The sequence below is a fragment of the Acipenser ruthenus genome, chromosome 18 (assembly GCF_902713425.1).
Source record: "Acipenser ruthenus chromosome 18, fAciRut3.2 maternal haplotype, whole genome shotgun sequence".
Lineage (NCBI taxonomy): Eukaryota > Metazoa > Chordata > Actinopteri > Acipenseriformes > Acipenseridae > Acipenser > Acipenser ruthenus.
In genome coordinates this window covers 28,891,442-28,902,692 of record NC_081206.1, presented here as the reverse complement: position 1 = coordinate 28,902,692, position 11,251 = coordinate 28,891,442, and the positions used below count along the sequence as shown (strand labels likewise).

The following is an 11,251-nucleotide window of genomic DNA, read 5'->3' as shown; positions in this document are numbered from 1 at the left end:
TTGCCTACCTAAGCAACAGTTGAGCTGCTTGACGATCACATGTAAACCCCCTGCTGCTGCGGGTAGTTACATAACGTCTGTTTAGTTAATATCGATAAATGAAACCTTACATTTGTGTTTTTGCATGTTTGAGTTGCACTCAGACAGATTTCTGACGTGCTCTGTTTATTTCCATAGCGACGGTGTAACATGCGTGGGTGTCCTGCAACCGAGTGAGACGCATATTTCGGTTGAGCTGGATTTTAAACGATACTTAACAGGTATGGATGGACAAAACATGAAAAGGGAAAACTTTACTTTTGTATCAAATAAATAACTTAAAACCCGGATTTTTTTTTTTTTTTTTATCAAACTTGAGTAAAAAATATAAAATGCACACATTTTTAAGAAGGCAAAGGCTGCTTTTGTAAATGATATCCACAGGATAGGTTATTTCATCTATTATGCACTGCTGCAGAACGCCAGACAACTTGCAAGCACTGATGAAATATTTTGTGGTGTGTTTATTGGTGCATTTTCCCGTTTTTTAAACTTTAAAAACGTTTATTTTTATTATTTATATCATTTCAGGGTGGATTTTCTACAGGTGGTCTATAATCTTGCTTTAGCTTTAGTCATCAAATAAAACAGTTGCTATGTTCTCTCATCATTGTTGAGTTTTTTGTTCCTTCTCCATCCGTTTTTGTCATGCATGATATGTTATTTATAGATTTACTATGGTCGCTGGTGTGCTTTTCTTTCAGGTATACAACACAAACACCTGAAACGAGAATTACCATTCTAATGATGTCCGATATAACAGTCGGTCTAGACTCCCTCAGCTTCGAATCTGGATTAAGTGAATGTGAAAAACCTTTCCTGTTTCTAAAAGCACGCTATACTGGTCTGGTGCTTTGCTCCTGCGCCCATGCTGCCTTCTTCGTCAAACTAATCCATGCAGTAAGGTATGAAACACTTCCAATTGTGAAGGCTACAGTTATGCCAATGGGATTTTTTAAAATAATAATAAAACATATATTTACAATATTGTTAATAGAGATCTGTCACTTAATTACCATTCACTACAAATTAACCAAGCTGTTGTTAGAACAAAGATTCTAATGTTTGAATTTCTGCATTTTGTATCTGATTGCTTTCAACTAATCCCATATGGTTTATTTTGCTGTCCCATTTGTGAGAAAAAAAAAATGATGATGTAAGTAGCTTATTACTTTAATAAACATTTATAGATATAAAAAAGATATGATATCTATAGCAGTTCTAAACAAACAAAACAACTCAAAATACTTTTCCTCTCTCCTACAGTTTACTGTATAAAATAACACTTAATTAATAAATGCTGTTCTGCCCCATCCCCCCGCCCCCCTCCACCACAGATTAAGAGTGTTAAAGGGACACGGTTCTCTTAGGTCTAAAGTATCCTGTTTGCATCTATCTGCCGATGACGGCATTCTGAAAGTTGGTGTTCTAGGAGGAGGCCACATTGGAAAACAACTGACAAAGGTGCTGCTCCAATTTACAAACCTTCGTCCAGGAAACCTTAAAGTTTCCAGCAGAGGACCTGTGGGTAAGAGCATTCATGTCAGCTGTGCTGGAAAACTTGACATAAAACACATTCCTCCAGCCAGCACATCAGTGAAAGGATGTGCTTATGACTCAACACGGATGTACGTTTGGGTGAGCGACAGGCATGGCGCTTTCTGTGAGCAGCCAGCCAGAGTACTGTATGTTCTGAATTGTGCGACGGACTGTTCAGAACTGTTTAGACTCATTTCACTTGAGACCTTATACCATGCCAGCATCCATTGGAGAGGATATTTAGCTTTTACAGTATGATTGATATTGTGATATATTGCTTTTTGGTTTTGGTAATCTATTTAATGCTGTAACTTTACAGATGACCTCAAGATATTAGGGGTGGAATGCTTTTATGACAATCGGCGATTGGCTGCCTGGGCTGATGTTCTTTTTCTCTGCTGCCTTCCCTCTCACTTGTCTAGAGTCTGTGCAGAAATTCAGTCTGAACTCAGCCAGTCCTGCATTGTGTATAGCTTTGTCAGTGCTGTACCTGTGCCCAGGTAAAAAAAATATATAAATCTGCCTTTCTTTTTTTTAAATAAACCTATAATTCAGCACATTTTTTCCATTCTAGCAAGACCAGAGGTACTGTATATTTATGTAGCTTTTGGGGTCCAGGAAACAAAAAATAAAAAGTAAACGTGTTCATTGCTAATTTAAATGCTCTCAATATAATGATTTATAATGAACATATTAAGCTAATCATCTCATCTGAGCTGTCTGTTGTATACAGATTCAATTAAAAAAATGTGCACTTTGAGATTTTATTTTGTAAAATCTTTATTTAAAAAATACTTATTATCATTTGTCATGGATTACAAAAATAAAGACTGCAAATTATGGTTTTTTTTTTTTATATCAGGTATCATTTGGAACCATTATTGTATACACAAATTATATATGTCGCACTTGTGCAAATTAAAAAAAAAACACCACAAGGCATAATTAGTAAAAGGACAAGCAGTTTAGATGAAGAACATTACATCATTTATTTTAAGTGTATTCATCTAAGCCCCTTTCTTTAAAAAACGGGATATACGTAAGAGAATCAGCTGTCGATCCTGTTCGACTCTTTTCCTCAAAAAAATAACCGCCTTGGTTTCACGGGGGGCAATGCAATGCTTCGGCTCCCACGGGGGTCCAGAATTTCAAGCAGCTCACCAATGTGACCAGAAATTGCCTTAGAGATACAACGGAGGACTGGTTTTATTTTTCTGAGACATGTAATACAATTCCTACACTAAGGTCCCTATAGTATTACTGCTACATTTACACTTGCTATTCCTCCAGGCGTCAGGAAGTGGCATTCTAGATGGACAAATACATTATCTGAACGCTGTATGCAGTTCTGACCAGCTTTGACCTGCACAGTAACAAAGGCAAACAAAATCAAGCATCCACTACAGCAATGTGCTACTCTGAACATAGATGGGGGTTTCAGTGTGAAGCGTGACCATCATGGTATACATTAGCAATCCTTGGAACCCTGAAACTATGAGCTTTTATTAATCTATTGATTTTTTTCCAACAAAAAAGGGGCTATCGATTTGAAAAACTGGGCTAATTAAAAAAAGGGGGCTATCGATGCCAAAAACTGGGCTACTTTTCAAAAAAAGAGGCTAATTACAGAATAGTAGCCAGATCTCCAGATTTGCAACCCTATATAAACTATCAACAAAGGCAGAGCAAACAGCACACACACACACACACAAAAACATCGAATTTGATTGCAGCAGAATCCGAGCGCGTTATGAGGGAGTTAGACACTTTTTTTTTTTTTTTTTTTTTAACTTTTTAATGGCTCTGCTGTGGGATAGGTGTATCGATAAATACTCCGGAGTGAGCTCCAAATCATTTTTATTACAATGAAACTACAAAAATCCGTACCTTCATATCTTTGAAGTCTGTGACTCCAAGTCTGGGAAGTGTGGCGCAATTAACCAAGATTAATTTTCTACCATTGATATAGTTTTCTGTGAAACATGCCTGGGAGAACAAACACATTTGTATTTACTCTTTTAATATAGAAAAGGTGATGATGATAGTGGCAATGTGTTTTTAGTTCACACACTTTGAACTATATTATATTCTCAGTTACATAACACACCTGTTATTTCTTTTCGTGTCAATATGATATGTATTTTGTTACAATTTTCAATTCACGTAAAAAATAATGACAGTATCAACAACTTAAAATATATTCACCGTATACTGTTGATATCCTAAAGATTCTATCCATTTAGAGACTCACAGCTCCAGTTCATAAAGGCAGACATCTTGATTGTGTACTTGTAACCATGGGAACCTCTATGGCAACGTGGAATGCACGTCACTTTCTACTTTCGACGTGCTTGGAAAGTCAAACACTAGAAAGTGTTTGTTCTCTTACTATTGGCAACGTCACATAAGTTAACATTATTTTACGATAACGGCGACATATTGTTCACCAATTAGGTCTTGAAAGACATCACATTGCATAGTTTACATTTTAATTGTATTTGTATATCGCCTTTTCAATACCGCAGTATCTCAAAGCGCTTTACATGTCGGCTAAAACAGAACACAAGTGCTGTATCAAAAATGATAATTAAGATTGTTGAAACACAAAAATCACAACATATGCGAATGAAATAAATAAAAACAATTATGTTTGTAATAACAACTACAAAAACAACTGTAACAATAACACAACATATTTATAGATTTTAATAGTGCTATGTGCGAGTTTTACAACTATACTTGACTAAATTGTTGCTGCAAATTGCATAAAACTGAATACTTGCTATTCATACGAAAAACGGTGTTCTCTAATAAATGTAATGCTATAATAACTATGTTGCGCCACAACAACCTATATTTCTCAACCCGTTCGACAATTTCCGTTCTTTTCCGACCTATGACGGAAGTCTGCATTTTGCTCACAGCTCACAACGCCTCTTTGTTTACTGTATTTCCGATGTCGAGTCTACCTGCTGCTGCAACGACTGTATTTCCTAGAGCCAGATTTGGTCCCCCCGCGGTCGGGTCGACTGTTGTATCGGATCCGATTTGCTCCGAGTCAGTACCGACCGACAGCTCAGGTAAACATCGAAGCCGTATTTTTTTATTTGATGAAAATAAGGAAGACATTTCCGGATACAAATCTGGAGATCAGATGATTAGAAAAGAAAACTTGACACAACGTAATGAATACCTAAATCTATTTTTTTCAAAGCAATTAGTATATAGTATACCGAGATTAAAAATACATTTAAAAAAAACCTCTGTTAAATAGAGCAACAATCCGGACACCATCCCAATCTCTCTCTTTATTTTATTTGCAAGGACCGTTTTTTTTTTTAAACCACATGATGCATGTGATGTGTATCCTGTCACTGTGTGCGTGTTAATTCTAAATGTAAAACGTAGCATTGCTTAGTGCTTAGAGTGATGCTTTGTTGCATCGGCTTTTTTGCATTTTAGTTACATTTTATTTTATTTTATTTTACTGCCGACTTGCACAGTAGATCTAAAAAGGTCACAGCTGGCGGTAAGGCTGTGATTTGCACTGGTTTGCATGTTTCTACGTTTTTAGAATGCGGGTTAAGCATAGCCTATAATACTGTGCATTCATGTGCGCGCTAAATCACACAACTAAAACATATGTATTTAACGACGTAAAATGAGAGTCTGTTGCGTTAGATATTGTTTAGAGCCCATTTCTTATTAAAATGAAGGTTTGCTTTGATACTGCTTCAACTACAGTACACTAGACAAGGTCAAATACACCTCCAAGAAAAATCTTTTGAATTGTGGGGACTTTTTGTGAAGATTCTATGATTGAGTGTTTAAGTTTATCAATGAGAAAATGTATGCTATTCGTTTTAATTTTTTTTTTTTTTTTAAGAGATGGAAAATGTAGATATGAGTTCGGAGGTGCAGTCTTGGTTAGCTGCGCTGTCCGTCTCCTCCTTCCCAGGAATAACTTCGGAGAGCTGCCAGCACGGCTCCCAGGAGAGGTAACTGTCCACTGCTGGGTGTCACTTTTCTTTTAGCCTTGAAGATATTATTTATTTAAGATATTTAAACTTGGATGCAACATCCTGTTTTCAGCGATTTTCATGTTATGTGGTTACTTAGAAGTTTGTATTAATCAGACACACCTTCACCTAGCAAAGAAAACATAATGTAAAACTTGGGATGTAGTAAGATGAGCCTCAGTTTCATCCCTGTTAGTATTTATCTTGTGCAGTTTATACTGTAATTGTGAGACTGTGGAAAGGCTCGGAACACTTATTTGACTGCTGAGAAAAAGGTAAACCCTTCAGCATCTCTATCAATCTCTATTATTCTCTCAAATCATTTAAAACAATCTCCTGCGAATGCCCCTGTTTGCTGCACAAAGGGTTTGTATAGTAACTGCTTTGTGATGTTTACTGTCTGTTCTCTCATGAGACTTCAAAGCACAGAGACATTACAGCCTCCTGAGAGCACCTGCAGCCCTGAGCAGCAAACCACCGATGTGAATGATCCGAGTCTATTCAGCCAGCCACAGCTCTCTGCAGAGGTAAGCAGGCTTGACATGAGGACGTCTGTACTTGTACGCCTGCTTTTTAAAAGTCAGGATTACCATAAATCCATTGACAGTGCAGCAGTTAACAGCAGTCCATTACTTGTCTTGTTGCATTTCTGCCTTGGAGAAATAAGAAAGTTAAAGCACGTTTTTCAGTGAAGTTCTCAGTGTGGTTGACTTGAACAAGTGCGATGGATTCTTTTTCAGAAAACCCAAGAAGGCCGTGCCAGCTCCAGTCACCCGCTAACCACCCAAAATTCCCTCGGTGACTCCGCGGTGATCCACTCAGACCACAATGGTGTGGCAGAAGCGGGACCCGAGGCTCCGTTAGAGGATGAGAAAGGTGAGCTTCACTGCCCTGTCACCTTTACACAGCCTGTGCAAGCTTCTGTGCTTGTTTGTCCCCTTTTTAGACGCTTACAGTGGTGTATTTGCACAGTATTTAACCATGATTTCCCCATGCTTATACAGTGGATTTTACTGGGCTTTACCGTTATTCCCAATGCTTTCCATGCTTGCCTGTGCTTTTCCATGCTTCCACAATTCTTTTGTTTTGCTACACTTTTCTATGCATTTACCACTGTTTACCTTGGTAAACCTTTCTAAAGGTCTTCAGTCAATGCATCTGCGTGTTCTCTTCCCCCTGCAGTTCAGTTGCCCCCACTGGCACCCCCCTTGACCTGGACCTTACCGGTCATCAAGGAGTTCAAGGCAAAGCTGCGGCTGGAGGAGGCGGCGGTGCTGACGGTGTACCGCGGAGACGTGGTGACGGTTCGTGTGCCGACTGTCCCGGAGGGGAAGCGGCTGTGCTGGGAGTTTGCCACTGATAACTACGACATCGGCTTCGGGATTTACTTCGACTGGATGCCTGTGACGAGCCGAATGATCACCGTGCAGGTCAGCGAGTCGAGCGACGACGAAGACGATGAAGGGGAGGTGGAAGGTCAGTGCCGGCCCTGAGCTGAAAATCTGCCATCACCTGAGTTATGAAAGCAGGACCCTCCCTCCCTTTTACAGACAGGAAAATGCACTTGTGTATAATGTTAGTGTTCCATACCTACACAAAGGGACCTGTTTGTATTATATAAACAGTGGCAGTACTTAGATACCCATGTTGCTGATACATAAGTTTGAGCCCTTCCAGGTTTTAGTCTCTTTTCCAACTCGTAAAATGTATTTGTCTTCTTGAACCTCAAAGAGCACTTTCTTTTTCACAAGGACTGGATTTTAACAAACTATATGTTTTGTTTATATATTACATAGTATTCAAAAAAAGGTTTAGGAAGTTAAACTAAAAGCTAAATCCACTAATAATGTCAGTTTACCGGTAGTTGTTGTCTTTATAAACTGCAGTAAAAGCTTCTATGACAGTTTTATGGCCTTTCTGCTGAAGTAATGTTACAGTAGTTCTTTTTTTTGTGACTAATCTTAGTTTCCATCTCTTATTGCAGGCTCTGTAAGTTCAGGAGATATAGAAAGTGGATCGAAAGCCTGCCCTATCTCTCACCTAGGTGAGATTTTACCAGTGTACCGACAAGACAGCCACTTAGCGGTGCAGGCTGGCCATCACGAATACCCTGGTGAAGGAATGTACCTGCTCAAGTTTGACAACTCCTACTCGCTGTGGAGAAATAAAACTCTTTACTACCGTGTATATTACAGTGATTGAGACCAGAGCAGCGGATTGATGATGAATGTTTTGAAAGATCTATTTTTATGTGTCGTGAAATAGAGTGTATGAAGCAGGGGTAGGTGCAGTGTATATTTTGTTTTAATTTCTCAAATAATATTATATTATATTAATAATATATTACCGTAACTGTACTAGAGAATTCAAATAGAACCATAAAGTTGATCTGATATATGAAATCATTGCTGTTTTTAGAAACAGCTTTCAGAAGTAAATGATTATCCTGCTAGATCATTATTTAGTCTAGAGACCTGTGTCCTCGGTTTCAGTTTTGCGCTAATGAGACAGATCCTGACTGCATAAACAGGGTTGGTTTGACACGTCTGAGCTGCAGAGGAAGGAAAGGCTTCTGCACACAGCATTCATTAGCACACTCAAGAGCTATAGAACCTGAGAGGCTGTGATGGATTTCTTCTTATTTTTATAATGTTTGCAACCCCCCCCCCCCCCCCCCCCCCGAGAGGTTTTCATTGGCTCTACTGAAATACTGTGTTTTTGTTTGTTTTGTTAGATCTCTGTTAAAGTATCTCTCTGACTATGAGTTCAGGAGCTCCTCTTTAGGTTTGCTTGCCTGCCGTAGACTATGTAATTTAGGCTAGATCGGCCAATGTGCCTTTATATAAGACAATACCAGCACCCTCTGTTGCACAGCAATGGATTGCCAGCAAAACAAAAGGAAACTTGATCCATTGTAGCAGATTACAAGATGATGCTGGGTCTTCTTTTTAAGATGACGATCTGTCTATGTTACAAATATTTATGGCAGACTTACCAAAAAAACCCACAGTATTTAAATACCATATTCCTTTGAATTTAAGATGCAGCCCAAATTTCCCACCCTCAATTTGAGGAAAAAATAAAACATCAAATAAATATGCATTTACAAAGATACAACCTCAATTACGCATAGAGGCAGTTTGCAGCCGTCTGCTGTCACACAGAGCATTACAGTTATGTGCTGCTTCTCATTTCCAGTCGTGATTACTCACACCTGTTTTTCTCCCAGTTTGTGAACTGTGGTATTGCTTGGCATGTCGAAAAATATGGGGGTCTGATCAGCATTTCCGATCTGTCCAAGCTGGTACTGTTTGTTAGAAACACTGAAATTCCACAGGAAGCTAATGGTGCTTCTTTGAAAATGACTGCGTGTATGTCATGGATGATTCGAGATCGGGTAGTAACATTTTGGTTAATCTTTTCTTGGCAGTAAGTCACGTTGCTGCTTGTGTATTCGGGTAGTGACGTCTTTGTTCGTCTTTTCTTGGCAGTCAGTCACGTTGCTGTTGTACTCGGGTAGTCAGGTCTTTTGTTGCCGATTTTAATATATGCATCACTGTACTCGAAATTAAGACACAGGCTATTTTCGAGAAGCAAAAAATGGCTCAAAAAGTGCATCTTAAATTCGAAGGAATATGGTAATTGCAATGAGAACCACTAAGAATAAAAAGGAAAGGGTAAGAAAACAGCATTAGAAGTGAAGTAATAGGATGCCTCTGTAAGGTGACCCCCTCCATAGTGGTCTGACCTCAAACCAGACTTGCATTAGTTAGCAATCTGAGGTGTTTATTTAATGATTTCTGGGCGTGCATGCTTGTTTCATTGATCTAATGCTGCTGTACAGAAAGTACTTTTTTTTTAACTAGTGAGATATTTTAATTAGGCCTACAAATTCATGGTTTAAAAACTGCTTCTGTCAAATCTGAGAGAAAAGAGAGAGTCCCCTGTCCATTTATTCCATTTATGCCACTTTTTCAATACAAACAGCTATATCTTCTGTTCCTTTCTCTTCAGCTGCTGTTACCAAGCTTGCCATTCAGCGAATTCAAGCTTTTTAACAGGCGTTCACCAACAGCAGGACGGTCTGTTTCTGTGTTTGATCTTTTTAACAGGCGTTCACCAACAGCAGGACGTCCTGTTTCTGTGTTTGCTCTTTTTGGCCTTGGGGGTGCAGGCTAGCCTATAATTTGTTGTGTGTTTCTTTTTAAGTTATTATTTATAAAGAAAGCCTATTTAGAGAACCCAGATACTGTTACCCTTCTGTGTATACCTCTGTTTTTTTGTCAGTCTTGTGATGTTTGTAGAAGATTATATTTGGTATATACATGGGGCCTTATTTTCAAAGCATTTACTCCAGTCCTGAATTTTACAAAACTAGACCCAAACAACTATGCTATATATTGCAAGCCCTTTGAAGCACTCTCAAGGTGTCTTTGTTTCTCATTTTATAACATTAACATGAATTTCTCCTTTCAAAAAATGCATTTAGTTAGAGAAGAGAATATGTGGTTTCCAAATACATACAGAAGCATATACATTTGGCAAAGGACTTCAAATATCAGTCAAGCTTCAAAATATCCCTCTATAAAATCCCAGGCTAGTGTTGACTGTGATTTCTATGAAACCCTAAACAAGCCATCTGTTACCAGTTCTTTGATTGAATCTGCTAATATGAAAACTGTTAGCTTTGTACTATAATATAATGTTATATTCCATCTTGCAGTACAATGAATCATTCAAAATATATACATTAAGGTCAATATGCATTAATATAACTGTATGTTGTGTTTGAACTGTTAATATAAGATGATTATTACTAGCCTGGCACATCATTATAACCAAAATATGTTTGTTTTGTTTATTTGAATATACATTAAAGCACTAAATGATTCCAGTATATATTATTGTAATATACATTATATGAATTGAATATGTATAATATTTTTCTGTAATTAAAATGTAATAGTTTCGTTGTATATCAAAAAAGAAAAATGCTGGCTAATGTACTTGGCATGCATTCCTGTTGGTTGTAAAAGGTATGGTATGGGACAAGGAAACGACGTTACAACCTGCTTTGCTTCTAGTTTCTGAATTGATGATTGAGTGTTTGAAGTTATGGATAAATTAATAGTAGGTTGTTCCATGCAGGGTGGCGCGGTGGTTAATGCTGCTGCCTCACAGCTCCAGGGTCCTGTGTTCAATTCCACAGGTCTGTCTGTGTGGAGTTTGCATGTTCTCCCTGTGTTCGTGTGGATTTTCTCTGGGTAGTCCGGTTTCCTCCTACAGTACAGAGACATGGTGGATTGGCCTCGCTAACTTGTCCCTTAGTTCCCCTGCGATGGACTGGAGTCCCATCCAGGGTGTAGTCCTGCCTAGCACCCTGTGTCTGCCAGGTTAGGCTCCAGCTCACCGCGACCCTCTATAGGATTAAGTGGTTACAGATAATGGATGGATTGATTTTCCATGCAAATATTGCACAGGGTTACAACAGCTCAGCTGAGAAATCATGTTTCTGTTAGAACCTATATTTATTGAAAAATGTCAATTAAAATATTTTTAAAAAACCAATGAGCAGAAACTACATACATATATATATATTTTTTTTGCATCACGTCCTTAAACGTTAATTTATCACATTTTTGTAAAATAATACT

At 38.2% G+C, this 11,251-nt stretch overlaps 2 protein-coding genes and 1 long non-coding RNA gene across 3 annotated transcripts; 2 read left to right on the top strand and 1 right to left on the bottom strand.

Annotated features, from left to right (window-relative positions):
• The first annotated feature begins 169 nt into the window (after positions 1-169).
• LOC131698540 (NADP-dependent oxidoreductase domain-containing protein 1-like) lies at positions 170-2,370 on the top strand. The gene is made up of 4 exons (XM_058990629.1): positions 170-260; positions 744-944; positions 1,377-1,573; positions 1,898-2,370. Exons 2-4 carry the CDS (start codon positions 784-786, stop codon positions 2,080-2,082), a joined length of 543 nt encoding a protein of 180 aa, XP_058846612.1. The 5' UTR covers positions 170-260; positions 744-783; the 3' UTR covers positions 2,083-2,370.
• A 172-nt stretch (positions 2,371-2,542) lies between these two features.
• LOC131698681 (uncharacterized) lies at positions 2,543-4,291 on the bottom strand. The gene is made up of 2 exons (XR_009307711.1): positions 3,784-4,291; positions 2,543-3,564 (listed from the first exon to the last, which is right to left on the bottom strand). It is a non-coding gene; the product is annotated as an uncharacterized LOC131698681 (long non-coding RNA).
• Positions 4,292-4,435: 144 nt separating this feature from the next.
• LOC131696587 (protein TMED8-like) lies at positions 4,436-10,494 on the top strand. The gene is made up of 6 exons (XM_058991861.1): positions 4,436-4,658; positions 5,465-5,576; positions 6,013-6,124; positions 6,338-6,473; positions 6,780-7,073; positions 7,582-10,494. Exons 1-6 carry the CDS (start codon positions 4,475-4,477, stop codon positions 7,797-7,799), a joined length of 1,056 nt encoding a protein of 351 aa, XP_058847844.1. The 5' UTR covers positions 4,436-4,474; the 3' UTR covers positions 7,800-10,494.
• The last annotated feature ends 757 nt before the right edge of the window (positions 10,495-11,251 follow it).

Coding starts and splice junctions, on each gene's coding strand:
- LOC131698540 (XM_058990629.1), top strand. CDS start 784: ATGATGTCCGATATAACAGTCGGTCTAGACTCCCTCAGCTTCGAATCT. Junction 945..1,376: donor AAACTAATCCATGCAGTAAG/GTATGAAACACT, acceptor CCTCCACCACAG/ATTAAGAGTGTTAAAGGGAC. Junction 1,574..1,897: donor CAGAGGACCTGTGGGTAAGA/GCATTCATGTCA, acceptor GTAACTTTACAG/ATGACCTCAAGATATTAGGG.
- LOC131696587 (XM_058991861.1), top strand. CDS start 4,475: ATGACGGAAGTCTGCATTTTGCTCACAGCTCACAACGCCTCTTTGTTT. Junction 4,659..5,464: donor AGTACCGACCGACAGCTCAG/GTAAACATCGAA, acceptor TTTTTTTTTAAG/AGATGGAAAATGTAGATATG. Junction 6,474..6,779: donor TCCGTTAGAGGATGAGAAAG/GTGAGCTTCACT, acceptor TTCCCCCTGCAG/TTCAGTTGCCCCCACTGGCA.